Here is an 18,944-nt window from a genome sequence, read left to right on the forward strand (position 1 = left end):
AAGATGGGGCGTCACACCCTAAATGTCTGCATGAGCTTCATACTGCCAGGCAGCAAGATGGGGCGTCACACCCTAAATGTCTGCATGAGCTTCATACTGCCAGGCAGCAAGCTTCTGCTGGGACAAAGGCCCTGACCTCCAGGGTCGGTTTTACAAATGCTCTGAGCACTGTTATCTGAGGAATGTTGATGTTCAGATGTTGTCTTTTCACAGTCTGAAGGTTTTTATTCTTTCGATCGTTCATTCAGTCATTCAACAAATATTTACGGAACACAGTCATTCAACAAATATTTACGGAACACTTATATGTACCTCTCCTTCTTCTAGGCACGGAGGGTACAGCATTAAATGCTAAAACGCTGTACCTGCCCCCATAGAGAGATACGAGACCCAGTGCGGCGGGGTTTAAATCTCATTTTTGACCTTGGGCAAGTCACTTAATTGCTCTGCGTACTCAATAGTACAGGGTCGTTGTGAGGACTAAATGAACTTTCAAAGAGTGAAGTGCTTAGCATGGTGCCTGGCACATGGCGAATGCTAAGTAAATTTGATCACAATTTTTTCAGCCAAGGAATAATAACGGGGCGCATAGTCTGTGGAAGGCCAGGAGGATTTTTGTAGGTTTTTGTCATGTTTTTAACGTCAGCAGAGCCTAGAAGGAGCGCGGCCAAAACGAGGCGGCTGGAGAGAGGTGGCGAGCAGGTAGGAAAGTCAAGTCCACGGCGCGTCAGCCCGCGGGACCGGCCCCTTTAAGGAGGGCGGGGCCACGTGACCCACAAAGTCACGTGGCGCACAGGACAACATGGCTGCGCCCGCGCTGGGGTCGGCCGGTGGGCGCCGCGCCGCGCTCGGGCTGGTGGTCCTGCTGCCGATGCTCGCGCTGCCGGGCGGGGCGGCGGCGGGCGCGGAGGTCGGGACGGGCGCTGGTGCGGCGTCCCTCGCGGGCTCGTGCGGCTGCGGCGCCCCCCAGCGGCCCGGGGTCCCCGGCAGCGCGGCGGCCGCGCACCGCTACTCTCGGGAGGCGAACGCGCCGGGCCCGGGTTCTGCCCCGCGGCCTCCCGCGCCTGCCAAGGTGCTCTCTCGATCCCGGGCGGCGTGTGGGGTCCACGGTTCTGCGGGCGGGCGAGGGCCGGGCTGGAGCAGGTGGGGGGCGGGGAAAGGTGGCCGCCACACCCACGCCGTCCCTCCCGGTCGGGCTCCCGGCGGCGTCCTCGCTGCTCCGGGTCTGCGCGCAGCTTCGGGGGTTTACTTGGAGGCCAGCTGCCCCTCATCCTCCCCACCCCCTGTTTTCCGCCCCTTTCCCTGTCTTATTAATACCCAGAATTTTAAGTCACGGGGGTTGGGTTTTAAGGGCTGGTTCCTCCCTCGTTGACTGAAGGAATCGGCCTCCGCATCCCTGACTTGATCGCCCGCTTGTGGGTCGTCTCTCTCGCAGAAGCCTGAGGGCCAGGACCTGCTGTCCCGGTGTCCCTGGCACTGCAGCGCGTGGGCAGGGCAGGGCTCGTCAACAGCAGCTGCTCTCTTGGCCGGTTCACTGCTGATGAGCATTTAGATTGTTTATCTTTCTGTTACAAACAGCTGTCATAAACCGCATCCGGGACAGGAGCCTGGCATTGCAGGAAGTTCGGGAGGGCTTCAGGGTGTGGGGAATGGGTGAGTGAGTGGAGGGTCGAGGGCTTAGGAGCAAGGAGTGAGGAAGGGTGAGGCCAGACAGGGAGGCCAATGGTGAGGCGACCGCAGTATCTGGGGTTAAAGGAGGGGGGAGGCTGGAGGGATGGAAGTTTGGGAGACCCAGCAGGACTGGTGACCTCTGGTGTTGGGATCCGGGGACGGGAGTAGTCAAGCCTGATTTCTGAAGACAAGTAATAGGACATTTATGACTCACATGTCATAAATGAACATAGCTCCATGTTCATTGGGACACGCAGGCACGGAATTGAAGGCAACCGCTAGCAGAGACAGTGGGTGGAAATACAAAGTAGGAACCGGTGGTTGTTGATCATGGGAACCAAGGAGTTGCAATTAGGAAATAATTGGGACGAGGGCATGGGGACGAGACATGGCCCCTTCGGCTCTTTAGATGTTCCATCCCAGCGACTTAAGACATTTCCATTCTCACGGGAGGCCCACATTCATTCCGTGGGTTTTTAAAGACATTCCGCCTGGCATTTTTACATTTGCTTTTCACAACAATTCAAAAGGAACTAGAGGGTGCTAAAGGATAAAAGCCACGTATGTGGAAGTGGAATGCGCTCCATGACTCTGCGTTCCAGTCATTGTCAGGCTGGGGCTGTAGCCAGACCCGCTTCCACGGCAGGCCCTCATGTTTACGTGTAGAACTTTGACCAAAGAAGCCCCTTTTCTAAAGAGTTTGCGTTTGATGTGACTGGTCCTTCCGTTTCCTCAGTGTGCTGGACAGTGATTTCCGCCCGTGGGGTTTGCTCCATCCCGGGTGCTCACTGTGTGCCGGGCGCCTCCCCCCCCCCCCCCCCCCCCCACTGCAGATGGCCTCCATCCCTGCCGGCGTGTTCACCATGGGCACGGATGACCCTCAGATCAAGCAGGACGGGGAGGCGCCCGCCAGGAGAGTCACCGTGGATGCCTTCTACATGGACGCCTATGAAGTCAGTAACGCGGACTTCGAGAGGTTCGTGAACGCCACCGGCTACCTGACCGAGGTAACGGGTCCGGGTGGGGAGGGACAGCTTGCTCTCCCACCACTTTCCCTGTGGGCCCGGCACTGTGCTCAGCACTTTGCATACATAGCGTCTAATTGAATTCTAGCAACTCTGTGTGGTAGGTTACCTTTTAGGTAGCAAGCTGAGGCTTAGGAAAGTGGCTTGCCCTGAGTCGCAGGCTGGTTGGTGGGGAGCTGGGATGCCAGCGTGGCCGGTGTGGCCCAGGGCCTGTGCCCTTTGCTGTTCTGCTGTATCATGCTAGTGCTTCAGTATGCCCGGCCGTCCCACTGCCCACCGGGCCTTTTGGGATAGCAGACCACATGTAAAGTAAGGCCACGTTTCCCGCTCAGGAAATTGCAGTTTGGTTGTTTCAGAAACCTGTTTCCCAAGAGACAGGTGCTGAAAGGCAGCTTTGCGTTTTCCTGGTTGTATTCCAGTGCCTGTGACTCGTAGGCGACCCCATGGCAGGCAGGGCCGGCCTCCTGCTGTGGTCTCTGGATCAGGAAGCCAGGTTCCAAGCAGGTGTGTCCTGACTGGAGGAGGGTCAGGGAGGCTGTCCAGTGCGGGTTCCTGTGAGCGTCTCAATTGTGCTGGTCCTATAAGCGCTGTTTTCCCTGCTCTCTCACCACAGGACGCCACCCTCGCCCTCAGTGTGTGGAGTCCTTGTCTTTTTTTCCCCTTAATTAAAAATAACTTGAGAGTGAATGCTGACACGAAGCAGCATGCAGGTTTGGCTTCGCACTGTCCTGTTTCTTGGGCATTCCCTAAAATGGGCAGAGCGCTTGTGTCTCTTGTGCCTATTTGTGGGAGCAGAGACCCCGTGCTCCCTGTCCTGAGGATGCTCTCGCCAGGTTCATCAACAGTCCGATGAAGTTAGCCGGCGGCTCCCAGGGACGGAAGCTGAGACCAGGGTTCTCCGTGAAGATGGGAGGCACAGAAGTTACGGCAGCCAGAACCTCGGATGGGGCAGTTACACCTGCGTTTTTTCTGCCCTCTAGCTGGGATCTCGCATTTCCTTCATTATGGGGCAGACAACCAACCGCAGTAGTAGCAGGACCTGTGATTCTGTCGCCCACAGAAACCAGACACTTTGTCTCAGTGTTGCTGTTACAGACGTCGTGTCATTGTTTGCTTTCGTCCCCTCCTTAGAAATGATGACTATTGTACCTGCCACGAGATCGCAGTTAATATATTAATACAGAGCACATGTGTACTCCTGTAGCCAAAATTTGATGAAGATTCTGATAGAACTAGTTTTCTTTGCAATCGTATTGATTTTACTTTATCCACTCACACATGTCGTCCTGAGAAGGGGGTCCTGTCAGCTTCACTCTGCCCGAGGGGTCCAGACGCAAGGAGGGTTAAGGACTGGTCTGGACACAGTGCCTCCTGGTTTTGCCTCTTCTCACTTTCTTTGTCCCTCCACTTCGCTTCCCAGCCCACCTGCTCTCGTGGCTGCTCTTGCTTCTTTTCCTGGACGACTCGCCCCTCCTTCTCAGCTCAGGGGCCCGTGTCTCCCCCGTCCTGGAGTTTCCTGGCTCCGCGCCGGCCCCTGCTGTGCGTGGCTGGCTGCCTCTCATCCGTGAGTCATCTCGGCTTACACGTCCCCTCGGAGGCCCCTCTGCTCAGTCCGCGAAAGGAGCCTTTCTCGCTACTCTTTGCCTTACAAGGTCAAGTCAAGTTGTCACTATTTTCTTGCTTTCTTCACTTGGCTTGGATTTTGTCTGTGCCCCCGTGTAAGCACGATGAGGGCGGGGCCATGCCTCGAATACTGACCTTGAGCTCTGTTGTTCAGTCCAAAACGGGCACCTGGTGGGTGTTCCATAGGTGTGGGATGAAGGCTTAGGTACGCAGGCACTGGTAGGTGTTGGGTGAAGGCTTAGGTTCGCAGGCACTGGTAGGTGTTGGATAGGTGTTGGGTGAAGGCTTAGGTTCGCAGGCACTGGTAGGTGTTGGGTGAAGGCTTAGATTCGCAGGCACTGGTAGGTGTTGGGTGAAGGCTTAGGTTCGCAGGCACTGGTAGGTGTTGGATAGGTGTTGGGTGAAGGCTTAGGTTCGCAGGCACTGGTAGGTGTTGGATGAAGGCTTAGGTATGCAGGCACTTGGTAGGTATTGATGAAGGTTTAGGTTCACAGGCACTGGTAGGTGTTGGATGAAGGCTTAGGTACGCAGGCACTGGTAGGTGTTGATGAAGGTTTAGGTTCGTAGGCACTGGTAGGTGTTGGGTGAAGGCTTAGGTACGCAGGCACTGGTAGGTGTTGATGAAGGTTTAGGTACGCAGGCTCATTGGGACCACAGAACCAGGAGGAAGAGTGGGGTTAAGGAAAGGTGATGAGAAGAGTCCTTTAGGAGAAGGAGTTCGGGGTACTCGTAAGGCCTGAAATGCAGGGACAGGGACCCCGGAGGCAGGCAATGTCTCCTGAGGACAGGACTGGCCTGAGGTAGAGATGTGAGAGGCGTTACGTGCTTTCCTTCATTAAAGCGATGACCTTGGGAGTTTGTCCCTCTGAACGTGGTGTGTCCCAGAGTGTGGTCTCCTGGACGGAGACCCGGCAGCTGACCTGTTCTTGTGCAGGTTCCTGGCCTCACCCAGACCTCCAGAGCCAGTCTTTGTAACAAGCCGGCCTGGCCTCCTCGACGGCACGGAGCCCGAGAGGCTGTGGGGACAGTGAGCACAGGGCCGGGCCGGGCCTGGGAGCCGCGGTGTTGGGGGCTGGAGGAAGAGCCTGTGTGTTTCAGGAGCTAAGCAGGAAGAGTGGGAGCGGAGGAGGAGACCCAGGATTATGGCGTCCCGGAGAGCCAGGGCCGGTGTGCGCCTGCAGAGAGGGTCACGTGCACAGAGTGAGCGGGTAGATGAGGACCCAGACAGTGGTGGTAACTACGCATCGTCAAATATGGATTCCATCGGTGCTGGGCCCTTGTCAGCACAGTGGACACCTTCGTGGGTTAGAATGTGTCAGGGCATTAGCAGACTGCACGTTAATGCTCTCAGCTGGATCTGGGAAGAACAAGGACAGGGGTTGATGGTGAAATCCACATGAAAAGGGGCCAGTATGTCGTAAACCATCTGAAATACTCGGGGCTGGCTTTCGTCACCAGGAGCAGTTACCTTCCCAAAGCCAGTCTCCCCGGCGGCATTCGCATCAGCCGCAGAGCCTGACGGGATGGTCTCTGAGTGACAGTCACCTGCGGGGAGGAAGCCAGGTGCTTCAGGCCATTTCTGTTTCCCCTGGGAAGTCAGGCGAGACCTCAGTGTACTGGACCAGAGACAGGGCACGTGTGGCACGCGTGACCACAGCCCTCCCGGGTCCTGTCCCTTTTCCCGCAGGCCGAGAAGTTCGGCGACTCCTTCGTCTTCGAAGGCCTGCTGAGCGAGCAGGTGAAGGCCGGCATCCAGCAGGCAGTGAGTACCGGAGCGGCTCCCGCGTGTCAGCGGCACCGCCGTGGCCCGGCTGTCCAGCAGCCAGCGGCATCCTGGGGCGGTGAGCGGCACTGCCCTGAGCCCAGCGCACAGGGGCCTCGCAGCCCTTGGCCTTGGAGCACCGTGGGGTTCATGCCTGCTTGTGGCTGCCGTCTCTCGGGTCTGTGCTTGGCCGTCTCTAGGGATGGACGTGAGCGTGGCTCCTCTGGGTGAAGGTTTGCTCTCTGGCTGAAATGCGGTCCGTTTTAGAGGTGCCCACAGTCTGCCAGGGCCGTGCTGTGCTGAGAACTGGGCACAGAGGTCCCGCCCTGGCCTCAGCCTCGAAGTCCAGGGACGCAGCAACATAGGCCCGGAACCCAGTGTACTGTATTTCTTTCACCTGATTTATGAGTATTTCATATCAAATATGTTAGAAGCAAAACGGATGGCACACGATCCTCTGTTTAAAAAGACTCAGAAGGATAAGCGTGTCCGGCACCCGTGGCGCCGCAGTGACAGCTGAGACGGTCTCAGCAGGGACACCGCAGGCAGGCGCCGCGGCGGGGGCGGCGAGGACGGGGTGCCGGGAAGCGAGTGGGTCGGCTGTCGGGGAGGCCTGGGGAGGAGGAGGCCCTGGAGGAGGGAGCCTTGCAGGCGGGCAGGGATGCGTTGGGATCACCGGAGGCCAAGCACCTGCAGGGCCTGCCTGTCCCAGCTCAGACCAGACCTTCGCCGTGTGTGGGCAGCTCGGCTTGCCCTGGGACATCCACCCGAAATGCCCTCTGTCTCACGTGCCAGACTTAGGTCCCTCACCTGCTGGTTCTGAGTTTATCTCCCTGAGTTTGTCTCCCTTACGTGCTGTGGGTGCTGGTCCAAGTGCCCGTCCCTTCGCCAGATGTGCCCGGCACGGGGCGCTATGGCCCTCAGGCCACTGAGGGAGTCCTTGTCAGGCATGAAGGCGCCGGGGATCCTCTGTCGGAGCACGTGGTGTTGAAAGCTGCCGGCTCCGACCTGGCATGACCCGTCCAGGTGGGAGAGCGCGCCTGGGCGTGGGGTGAGGCGGGTCACAGTGAGCTGCTCGGAGGCCCGGGCTGGCTGATGGGATGAGATAAGCAGGGGGCCCGTCCCAGGCCGTGTCTGGTGTCTGCCTTTGAAAAGAGCAGTTGTCGCCTGACCTGGGAGTCGGTGTGTGGCGTCTGCCCAGGAAGCAGGAAGCGCGATAGCCCTGGAGGCGAGGGCCCGATGGGACAGGATAACGGGGCTGCCGGGTCCCAGAGGCGCAGATCTGAACCCTGTTCGCGTGTCCTCGGGTGCCCTTTCCGGTCCCGGGCCCTCTGAGTCTGACTTGGGTGAAGAAATAACATCGGCCTGACATCCCTCCCTCCAGACCTCGGCGAGGGTCCACCCAGGAGCAGGCGGCGTGCCCAGGGCACAGCGGCTCTAAGAAAACGTGTGCACCAGCCACCATCCAGCGTGGGTGGGCCTTCCCACCTGGCACAGCCTGCCCCTTCCGAAGAGGCCTCCGTGGCCCGTATGAAACACGGGCCAGGCCGAGTCTTCCTACAGAAGGCCCCAGTCAGAGACTGTGTAAGGTTGGGGTTTGTCCAGGCGAGGTCAGCAGGGCGGGGAGGGCTGGAAGCCACGGCAGCCTCAGGAACAGGTGCATCATCGTGACGTCTCGGGGGCTGCGGCGGGCAGTGCTGGCCCCGCGTGCTGTACGGTATGAGCGACTCCTCTTTGTCGGTCCATGCACACAGTCTTTATCCCCGTGTCCCGGGGAAGCGCGGGTTTGGCGGAGACTGTGGGGTGTTGGGGCGCGGGCTGAGTCGCTCCTGCGGCCGCGCTGCTCACCGGCTCCTCTCTTTGCTTTGAGGTGGCGGCTGCTCCCTGGTGGTTGCCTGTGAAAGGCGCCAGCTGGCGGCACCCGGAGGGGCCCGACTCGACGGTCCTGCACAGGTGAGGGCTGCTCCCCCGCGGCGCGGGTCAGTCCCGGGCAGAGCCCGCTGCTGCGAGGCCGTGCGGTGCTCATCTGCGGGGGCGGGCGGGGGACTCGGACTGTTCGTGGGGACGAAGCGGCCGGCAATTGCATGTTCTGTGAGGACCCAGACCCTGCACCGCTCTCAGGAGGCTCTTAGGTGGCCGCCTGCCTCCCTCACCGTCCTGCAAAAGGCGCCCCCTTGGACGGCCAGCCCCCGCCTCACGGCAGGTCTACTTTGCGGCCTGCCCACGGCTCCTCTCCGAGGGCGGTGGGAGCACTGTGCGGAGGAGCAGTGTCCGGCCAGGTGGCCGCTGTGCACGCTCAGGCCTTGGCTCAGGGCTCCTTTCCCCCCCATCCGGGGCTGACACACTTTGAAGCCACCAGCTGACTGGAACTCCGCGAGCGGGGCAGCCAGCACGTCTGGGGGCTCGGAGGTAATTATCTCCGCAGAAGTAGGGCAGCGCTGAGCCCAGGGCGGGTCTGGGCCAGGGCGGCAGCTCGGAGCCCAAGGACACTGCTCCCCTGGCCCACTTCCGGGCGGGACCCCGCCTGTTTCTGACCACATTCCTGGTGATTGCCTCATGGCCGGGGGCCGGGCGTGGGGGCCGGGCGTACCTGGAGCTCTGCGTGGGGCGTGGCCCCTGGACAGTGGCAGGAGGCCTTCGGAGCCCGGGGTGGCAGCCTCCACAGGGGACACCTGGGAGGCACAAGTCACGCAGGACCTGCGTCTCTCAGGGTGACTACCCGCTGAGCTCCCGGTCAGCATCTGTCTTGAACTTAACGGTAGAAGAAAGAGCTGAGGGAGAAGGAAACCCAGAGGGCATCTCTTACTTTTTTAATCCTTTTATTGATTTCAGAGGGAGAGAGAGAAAAGCACCAGTGATGAGAGAGAATCATGGACCGGCTGCCTCCTGCACGCCCCACACTGGGGTTTGAGCCCGCAACCTGGACACGTGCCCTGACCAGGAATCGAACCGTGACTTCCTGGTTCCTAGGTCGATGCTCAACCCCTGAGCCACGCCGGCCGGTGAAAAGTGCATCTCTTACCAGTTCCACGTGCAGTGACTGGCACTAATGGGCACTCAGCAAGCTTTTGTTGAGGAATGGGGTCGGGGTATGTTCCTGCAGGGAGTTAGAGATGTGCAGGAAATGACTAGGGTGTGCAGGCCCCTCGAAGCAGTGCCCAGGGAATGTCTGTGTCCCTGTCTTCTCAGACTTCCTTCCCTTTGACCCTCTGCACCCTTAGAAACGATAAGGACTTGGACTCCAGAGTGGGGCAGCCAGCTGCTGCCCTGCAGCAGACATGGGGAGAGCAGGTGTGGCGGGCTGGGGACATAGTGCCCAGGATAGGCCTGTGGGACGGGCGGTGGGTGGTGGAGCTAAGACTATGTGGGCCCACGGAGTCCCGGCCAATCCCGCAGGGGCTCGGGGCACACAGACCCACAGAATTGCTGCCCACAGGATTGCTGCGGTGGCCGGAATGGCTGGGCCTCATGCCCCTGCCCTGGTTAGCCCTTGGTGGCTCTGAGCTGGCTCGGGCAGCTGTGGGAACCCCGAAGGGGCTGACAGCACCCTGCAGTGGGAGCACCCCTTCCTTAGAGGGGGGCTGGAGGCTCTCCACACCCACCGTCCAAGTGAGGCCCCGTGGGGTCCGGGCGAGCCCGCACAGTGAGGAAATGATCGTACTTCTAAGAGGAATTGTCACCCTTTGGGAGCTGGGGAGTCAGAACCCCATGGGGTGGGGGGGGGGGGGGACTTGCTTGGGGACCAGGACCGCGTCAGTGTCGGGAGCGGAGGGGACTGGGGGACTGGCCTTTGCTGAGCTGGTCTGGGCCCTGCAGTTCACTCCCTCCTCGCTCGCCGTCCCCAGGCCGGACCACCCGGTCCTGCACGTCTCCTGGAACGACGCGGCGGCCTACTGCGCGTGGGCCGGGAAGCGCCTGCCCACGGAGGCCGAGTGGGAGTACAGCTGCCGCGGGGGCCTGCACGACAGGTATGGCCCGTCTCGCCCGAACAGGTGCCGGCTTCTTCCAGATCTGGGACTGGTTCTGGTTAGAGAGCCGCTCTACACCCAGGCTTCCGTCCCGGGCTTGCCTCATGCCCCCGAAGATGCTGCGACGTGACCAGTGGTCAGCAGTGTGGGGCGGGCGGCTCCTGCGTCCATGGCGCCCGCAGCCAGGCTGGTGTGGCACAGGCCTCCCAGGCTCGCGGCCGCGGCCGCCAGTATTTTCTTACTCCGGCTTCTCTGGAAGCAGCGCATTTCTCTGCCGCAGGAGCTGAGAGCCGAGAGCCGGGAAACTCACTATGGAAAAGGCTCCTAGAGCCGCGAGGCCGCTCTAAAGCGTGCGGCCATGGTGTGGACACTGCCCTGGGGTCCAGCCCGGGTCGCCTCCCAGCCTTCCGCGAGTCCCCAGGTCCTGCGAATGCTTCCAGGGAGCACCCGTGGAGACAGGTGTGGGACCTGGACGCGAACTAGCTGTGCGGAAGTTACAAAACCCCGAGTAGAAGCTTTGCTTATTTTTACACATTTAGGATTTAAAATCACGTCGCTCACTCAGAGCACGTGAACGGTGTTCCCTTTCACTGCGTCCCTGCTGGCCACGTGGCCGGCTGAGGCCAGTGCGGCACCTGATGCCCGTGGCCAGGCTGAGGCCTGTGAGGCACCTGATGCCCGTGGCCGGCTGAGGCCTGTGAGGCACCTGATGCCCGTGGCCGGCTGAGGCCAGTGCGGCACCTGATGCCCGTGGCCAGGCTGAGGCCTGTGCGGCACCTGATGCCCGTGGCCGGCTGAGGCCTGTGCGGCACCTGATGCCCGTGGCCGGCTGAGGCCAGTGCGGCACCTGATGCCCGTGGCCAGGCTGAGGCCTGTGAGGCACCTGATGCCCGTGGCCGGCTGAGGCCTGTGAGGCACCTGATGCCCGTGGCCGGCTGAGGCCTGTGCGGCACCTGATGCCCGTGGCCAGCTGAGGCCTGTGCGGCACCTGATGCCCGTGGCCGGCTGAGGCCTGTGCGGCACCTGATGCCCGTGGCCGGCTGACACCCGTGGGCCGGGCTGACGGCTGACGCCTGCATCTCTCCCGGCAGACTCTTCCCCTGGGGCAACAAACTGCAGCCGAGGGGCCAGCACTATGCCAACCTCTGGCAGGGCGAGTTTCCTGTGACCAACACCGGCGAGGACGGCTTCCGAGGCACCGCGCCCGTGAGTAGCGAGGCTTCGGACGAGGCGGCAGCTCCAGGGACCAGAGACGAGGGATGGGTGACCGCCTCGCTCCTCTCTGCCCCATGTGCCGCCCCACGTCCAGCCACTGTGCACACAGCGAATGCCAGTATCAACCAGGCAGTGTTTATAACGTGTTTCCTTTCTGATTCGGTGATAGTTGCTGTAGAAACTTGGGGAAAACAAGAGGAGTGTAAGGGAGAAAATTCCCAGGCTGGAATTCTGCCCCTTAGGCCCTGTTGGCATGTGGCTCATCCCGCCCATTTCGGCTCGCGACGCTGAGGACGGTGGTCAGTGGCGCTGGCTGCGGGGACAGCTGGCGTGGGGACTCAGCGCTGAGACACTGTGTGGCCAGCACAGCTCAGCTCTGAGGACAGGCTCCCATTGGGTCTCATGTGGTTCTGCAGATGTAACATCCTCCCCCCCGCCCCCATCAGATACAGGTCTGACTAATGATCAGTACTAGTCTCCCCGTCAGGAATAACTGCTGGCTTCCCTCCAGGGTACTATGTATAAACTCTCCTTCGGTTTCTGAATTCCCCTGGAGAGCGCAAGCCGGAAAATAGCTCTTTTATTTTTATTTGTACGTTGGCCACATTGTATTTGACTGCTGGGATAAAAATTAGTATTCAGACTTGGAACTTACAGCTCCTGGTGCGTTTCTGCTCACAGAGGTTTCTTTTTTTGTTTGTTTTTATTGATTTCAGAGAGGAAGGGAGAGGAGAGAGAGATGGAAACATCAATGATGAGAGAATCATTGGTCAGCTGCCTCCTTCACGCCCCCTACTGGGGATTGAGCCTGCAACCCAGGTATTGCCCTTGATCAGAATCGAACCTGGGACCCTTCAGTCCACAGGCCGACCTCTATCCACTGAGCCACACCAGCTAGGGCGACACACAGGTCTCTAAGCGAGGTGAGTGGCATGACCGCGGTTTCCCTGTGTATCTTCAGGTCGATGCCTTTCCTCCCAACGGCTACGGCTTGTACAATATAGTGGGGAATGCGTGGGAGTGGACGGCAGACTGGTGGACCGTGCACCATTCTGCTGAGGAGGCGCTTAACCCGGTGAGTACTGGGCAGGCGCCCCGTGGTTCTGAGGGGGTTCTGGTGCTCTCACGTTAGTCCCGGGGTTTCCCCAGGGGGCCGCTCAGTCCGTCTCTGATCTCACCTGGCAGCATGTGTGCCTGGGAGCGTTGACCTAGGAAACAGGAGGTCAAGGTTAGGGCACTTGCCCAGGTTGCGGGCTTGGTCCCCAGTGGGGGGCATGCAGGAGGCAGCCAATCAATGATTCTCTCTTATCATTGATGTTTCTATCTCTCTCTCTCCCTTCCTCTCTGAAATCAATAAAAGTATATTTTAAAAATAAATACATAGATAAATAAGTAAGTAAAATAAAAAGCAGATTCCTTCCTCGGTCAGCAAAGGGTTTATTAGAGTTGCACAGTAGGCTGTGAAGACCTAATTCAGAGAGGCCGCCGGCTGGTGGAGCAGGCCAGTTAGGGTGCGGGTGACTGCAGATCAGGGGAGCGGGGTCACGGGGGTGATGTCGGGGTGACATGGGGTGCCATGGCAGCATCCCAGTCATCGAGGCGACAAGTGCCCAGCTGCCTCCTGCATGCCCCCTACAAGTGCTGTGGGTTGAGAGGTGGGGCTGGGCCTTAGAGCACGGTGGGAATTGGAGGGGGATTGGGGGGGTGCAGGGGTGCAGGCGCAAGGCCCTGGCCGGAGTGCACGTGGTGTGTAGGCCACCCCGAGGGAGCTGGTGAGACTGAACGGACTCGGTCCAGCGGGAGGCAGCGGCTCCCTGGACTCAGCAGCTCTCCCCTCCTCCGCAGAAGGGGCCCCCCTCCGGGAAGGACCGGGTGAAGAAAGGCGGCTCCTACATGTGCCATAAGGTGAGTCGAGTCCGAGCCCTGTGGGGTGTCTGTGGCAGGTGCACGCGTCCATTGTGAACCTCAGCCCATGGCGTCCCCTGCTCCTGCCAGTGCAGACCTGACCCCCTGGAAGCCCGAGCAACGTCGTAAGCCCCTCCGGGCTGGGCGGGGCGCGGGGAGCAGAGGCTGTGAACGACCTGTCAGCCAGTCCCACGTGTGGCGTCTGAGAGACCTGTGGCCCCGAGAACCGGGGCGGCGGGGAGTGTCAGGAGGGGGCTTTCCAGCAGGAAAGCCTGAGAACACCCCTGTGAATCGGGACGCGTGTGCATGCCCGCGTTCTGGGAGATGAGGTTGAGGTCAGAGGTGGCTGATGGGCCGCGTGGAAGCCTCCGGCGCTCTGGGTGCGGAGCGGCTCTGAGATGAGCGGCGCCTCGGGAGGGGGTGGCTGCCCGTGGGCTGAGCCTCAGGTCGGAGCTGGGGCTCGGTCCAGCGGAGTGCCGGGGTGTCCGGGTAACCGTGTAAGGACTCGGCGTCCAGGTGAAGATGGGGGCTCTGGGATTAGATCCGGGCTGAGGTCTGGAACTGCTCCTTGCCCCTCTGTGCCCTTGGGACCTGACCTTTCTAGCCTCACTTGTCACGTGTGTAAAACGCACGTCACAGGGGCACCTACTGTGGGGTCCTTACGAGGACTGAAGGGACCCACGTGAGCACGTGGAACAGGGCCTCGCTCGTGGTCGTGACTCAGTAAGAGCTGGCTGCTGCCAGCCCCCTCCTCCTTCGCCATCTCCTCTATTGTAGAGGTCGTTTCCCCTCCTTCGGAATGTGGGTCCCACTACCGAATCCCTAGCTCGAAAGGCAGAGCCCCGGCAGTGGCTCTCAGCATAGGAGGGAGCCAGGAAGAGGAAGGAGCCGGTACTTCATGTTGAATGGGGGCACCTTGCTGAGACGGGGCGTCCTTTGGCCGGGCCGGGCCAGTGTGCGTGGCTGGGTGAGCGCTGCTGATTCCTCGCAGCTTCCGTCGGAGGCGGGGGCACAGAGAGCCAGGCACGTGGCATCAGAGGAGCCCTGGGTGGACTGAAAAGGCTGTCATCTGCCACCACCCCTTCCCAGCTGGGGCCTGGGCACACTCAGCATCCCCGTGCCTCAGTTTCCCTTCAGGCGTGCAAGTCAGACCCTCGTAACACTGACCCCCGGTGCGGGGGTGAAGTGAGGTAACACGTGTGGCGTTCTCAGGACGGTTCCCAGAGGGAGCGCTCCAGCAGCAGCGTGCGTCCTGATGAATGTGCTCAGTTCATCCCGTGGGACCTTCTGCTCGGCCGGCCCCAGCGTGGAGGCAATCTCCCGCTTCTCCCCCCGCCCTCGGCTCCCCCTCCCCCCGCCCTCCGCCAGGCTCCTCACGCAGGCGCTACTGTCCGTGGCCAGAGTGACGCGGGGAACCCCAGGCCTGGCTGCTGTGGTTTTCTTTATAATGACCTACAGTTACCCGAAAGCTTCCTCTATCCCCGAGAGTCCTCCTCTCGCCGAAGCCACGCCGCTGCCGCTTGGCTTCAGGGCCCGGGGGGAGCGGGCCCCAGTCTTCAGTGGATTGTTCCCGGCCGGGCCGTTCTCAGCAGGACACTGCGGCCCGTTTCTCCGGAATTAGCCCCTCCGATGAAACGGCTCGCACGGTCCTCCCACGCCTCTGTTCTTAATTAATAAAATGACCCCTATTCCAGCCGCTCAGAGCTACATCAGGAACCATCCCGGCGCTGGAAGTAGACTTGGGGAAAGAGCAGCAGGACACTTAAAGTCAGGCCCTTTCCGCTTCGGCTCCTGCTCCTCGGAGGAAACGCACTGCGCGGAGCGAGCGTTCCCTGAGCGCGGCCGGAAAGGACCCGGTGTCCTGCGCCGGCCCGGCCCCAGCTCCCTTCCAGCGACACGGACAGAGCTCCGCTCTGCACAGTCATGTGGTTCAGGGGAGATTTTCTTTTTCTTTTTTTCAAATATATTTTTATTGATTTCAGAGAGGTTTTGGGGGCTGCTGTGACCTAAGGAAGGACCAGCCCTTTAGTTTGTTCCTGATTTTAAGCTTTTTGTTTTACAAACAAAACATTCCCATTGCATTACCAATTAGAAAGCAAATAAGCTACATGAAAATGAAAATAACACCATTCTACTTCCTGAAGAAAACGACTGATCCCTGTTCTACCCAGCTTTTGGTGACTTGCATTTTCTTCTTCCCACGTGGATTATTCCGTATGTCCGGGCGTCACACACGCTGTGGTGACCCTCCTGCCCTGGGCATCGCGGTCTGTCTCCCACTGTCTCAGGTCCCAGCCTCTGTGCTGGACGTCCCATCCCACCCACATCCGATACCCAGAGCTCCCGCACCCGCACCCTGCCCGCCGGCTGTGACGGCCCCGCCTGACCAGCCCCGGGGCTGAGACGTGCTTTTACTGCCAGACTTTGCACGTTCCTGTCTTCGGAGCACGCCGGGGCTTTGCCCGCCTCGGGTCCCACTCGCACACGCCCCGGCCCTTGACTACACTCTGCCACTATTTCCAGCAAAGCCTGCAGACTGAGCTCCCACACGGCTCAGCTCAGCGTGGGAGACAGACTCCCGCCTGAGGGGACCGAGGTCATACTGTGGGCGTGGGAACCCCAGGCCTTTTCTCCGCATTCGCCATTCCTAGGTCGAGATCGCACCACACGCAGTGCTGTGTCCTGCCGTGCTCGTTTAACACTCTGTCACGACTCTGCCCTGGTCACTAAATAGCACGTAAAGACCCGGGGTGCAGTGCCAGCCTCAGATGGTAACCTGGGCTCGTCAATTTACTTTTTACTGTTTAGAGTGGTGCTCGCCCTGACATCCTGTTGCTCAAACTCTCTCCTCCTGCAGTCCTACTGCTACAGGTCCCTGCATCACCTCCCCCCTGCAGTCCTCCTCCTACAGGTCCCTGCCCTCACCTCCCCCTGCAGTCCTCCTCCTACAGGTCCCTGCATCACCTCCCCCCTGCAGTCCTCCTCCTACAGGTCCCTGCCCTCACCTCCCCCTGCAGTCCTCCTCCTACAGGTCCCTGCACTCACCTCCCCCCTGCAGTCCTCCTCCTACAGGTCCCTGCCCTCACCTCTCTCCCCCTGCAGTCCTCCTTCTACAGGTCCCTGCCCTCACCTCTCTCCCCCTGCAGTCCTACTGCTACAGGTACCGCTGTGCGGCCCGAAGCCAGAACACCCCCGACAGCTCCGCCTCCAACCTGGGATTCCGCTGCGCGGCCGACCACCTGCCCATCACCAGCTGAGCCCAAGCAGAGCCGCCCCAGGCCCAGGAGAAGGCGTGTCCAACCCACGCTCGGCCTCCCTGGGCAGGAGGGGCCACCCGTGGACAGACACCCGGGGCGGGGCGGGCCCGCCAGCTGCCAAAGGAACCGCCTGTGAGACCAAATCGCTGACCTGCACCGCACGTGGCTGTCGGTGCTGGTTCGGGACCATTGCCATGTTTCCCTTTGGGGGGCTTTTAAAGGGGGGGGAGCCCGGAGCGAGGCTTCGGGGGCTGTGCTCTCCCCAGGCGCTGTCTGGGGTTAGACCCCAGGTCCACGGTGACCCTCGGCCAGGGAGGGGGTGCTGGGCCTCAGGCTCCCCGGTTCTACACGTCCGAGTCGAGTGATTTCACAGGGGCGTGTGTGACAGGTCGTTTCTGAGCTGCTCCCCACGTGTGACCGTGCGTAATTCTAATCATGTGAAGTGAGTTCTCTTAGGCTTCTTTGGGGAGGGGGTGGCCTGAGTCTTACAGTCACTTGCCCTTTGTTTTTCAAGGACAAGAGCGTCGTTCACGTGTTACGACGACTCCCATGGGCCGTGACTGTGGGTTTAAGGTCAGCTTTCTGGACGCGCAGGAAGTCTGTGGGTGACTCTGCTGAGCTTTATCTTTAACATTAAGTGCCTTTGGTTCGGGGGGGCAGTCACAGCCTAGCCCCCCTCCCCAAAGCCTCCTGTGGGTGTGGGACGTGTGCCAAACGGAGAAGCCTGCTGCACCCAGACGCAGGAGCGGAGGCGGGAGAGCGGGGGACTGCCTCCGGGCCCGCGTGCAAGGGAAGCCGGGCGCTGGCTGCGGGGTCGGTGCCTGAACTGGCGCCACGTGGAATAAACTGTGCCGAGTCCGCCTTCACACCCCGGCTCCTTTCTGCTCCCTCGCGTTTTCTTTAAAGAGATGACGGGTAGGGGTGGGTTTGTTAGCTAGAAAACGTCCCTCTCAGCTGCTCCACCACTGGGGTGTGGGCCACCGTGGGAATGTATTCCACAAGCAGGCTGTCCCGCCAGGGGCCTCGCGGGACCTTGTTTCTCGGTCCCCGGGAGGCAGGCACATCCAGGGGCTGCCTGGGCTGGCGGCCTGGAACCGTCACGCTGCAGTGACGCTTCCACGCAGGGGCCTCGTCAGGGCCCGTCCGATCCCACGCAGACCCGCAGGTGGTCCTCCTGTCACTGGGAAGAAACGGCTCCCTTCCTTTGGGTTCAGAAAGTCAGCGGAGACTCAGCCAACACTCGATCGCTACTCTTTTTTAAAAATATACTTTTATTGATTTCAGAGGAAAGGAGAAGGGAGAGAGAGAGACACATCAATGATGAGAGAATCATGGATCGGCTGCCTGTTGCACGCCCCACACTGGGGGTTGAGCCTGCAACCCAGTTGCCCTGACTGGGAATCAAAACGTGACCTGGTTCATGGGTCGATGCTCAACCACTGAGCCACACCAGCCCGGGCTCGATCGCTACTTTGTGTCCAGCCTCCTACAGCCGCCGCGGGCTGCTCCTCCACACTCCTGAGCTGTAAGTCTGTGGATACAATGTTTCCCCACAAACTTTCACCAAGCGATGATTCCTTCCAAGCAAAACAAACAACGCATTTGCTTAATTGAAAACTAATGTGGGGAGTAAGGTAGTGTTTCTCCAAGCCTCCACTTGCCAAGTGCAGTTCTGACTGGTTCTGCCCCACCTGCTTATGTTTGTGCTGGTTATATTCTGCTGTTTCTATTTTGGATCCCTCTCCTTTCACATTACTGCTCTATAGCATAAATATTTGGGGGGCGTTTTGGCTTAGTCTTTAGAATGGCATCTTTAGCGCAGCGTAATTGAGGAAGCATTTAAGACAAGATCCTAGAAAGCCCTTCACCTAAGAACCACGTGTCCAGCTTCCTGCCTACAGAGTGCACCGGCTGCAGACCGCTGACCCCACGCACCGAGGGGCCTGCGCATGACAACGAGCAGACAATACGCAGTGCGCGAGCTTCAGCTTTGATGTCATAGACCTTCTGCAAAACCCCGCCTTCTGCAGGTTGCACGTAAACAACAGGACGTAGGGCAGACAGGGCTGGGCAGACACTCAGACCTTAAGGAACTTGGGAACTGGAGCAGGAACGAAAAGCAGACTGTCCTAGGAAGCCTGTAGCTCACTCACATGACCCTCGGCATCGTAGCCAGCGACCAGCCCGTGGTCCTGGCCAGCCTCACGCCCTGGGCTCTTCCTTCTCCAGATGCAGGTCTTGTTGTTCATCCTCACCCGAGAATATTTTCCCATTGATTTTTATTTTTAAATATATTTGTATTGGTTTCAGAAAGGAAGGGAGAGAGAGAAATAGAAACATCAATGACGAAAGAGATTCATTGATTGGCTGCCTCCTGCACGCCCCCACTGGGGACCAAGCCCCCAACCCGGCATGTGCCCTGACCGGGAATCAAACAGTGACCTCCTGGTTCATAGGTCAATGCTCAACCACTGAGCCATGCCAGCTGGGCTCCATTGGCCTATTTTGGAGAGAGGAA

At 59.9% G+C, this 18,944-nt stretch overlaps 1 protein-coding gene across 1 annotated transcript; it reads left to right on the forward strand.

The window, feature by feature from the left end:
- Positions 1-791: 791 nt before the first annotated feature.
- SUMF1 (sulfatase modifying factor 1) lies at positions 792-17,301 on the forward strand. The gene is made up of 9 exons (XM_079795297.1): positions 792-1,072; positions 2,505-2,678; positions 6,007-6,081; positions 7,952-8,034; positions 9,927-10,049; positions 11,141-11,255; positions 12,226-12,339; positions 13,110-13,169; positions 16,316-17,301. The coding sequence occupies exons 1-9, from the start codon at positions 803-805 to the stop codon at positions 16,424-16,426; spliced, it is 1,125 nt and encodes a 374-aa protein (XP_079651423.1). The 5' UTR covers positions 792-802; the 3' UTR covers positions 16,427-17,301.
- Positions 17,302-18,944: the final 1,643 nt, after the last annotated feature.

This window comes from Cnephaeus nilssonii (genome assembly GCF_951640355.1).
Source record: "Cnephaeus nilssonii genome assembly, chromosome: 17".
NCBI classification, from domain to species: Eukaryota; Metazoa; Chordata; class Mammalia; order Chiroptera; family Vespertilionidae; genus Cnephaeus; species Cnephaeus nilssonii.

Bases quoted from the DNA above. Each gene is read 5' to 3' on its own strand.
- SUMF1 (XM_079795297.1), top strand. From the start codon at position 803: ATGGCTGCGCCCGCGCTGGGGTCGGCCGGTGGGCGCCGCGCCGCGCTC. The intron at 1,073-2,504 runs GTGCTCTCTCGA...CCCCCACTGCAG, and splicing joins GGCCTCCCGCGCCTGCCAAG to ATGGCCTCCATCCCTGCCGG. The intron at 11,256-12,225 runs GTGAGTAGCGAG...GTGTATCTTCAG, and splicing joins GCTTCCGAGGCACCGCGCCC to GTCGATGCCTTTCCTCCCAA.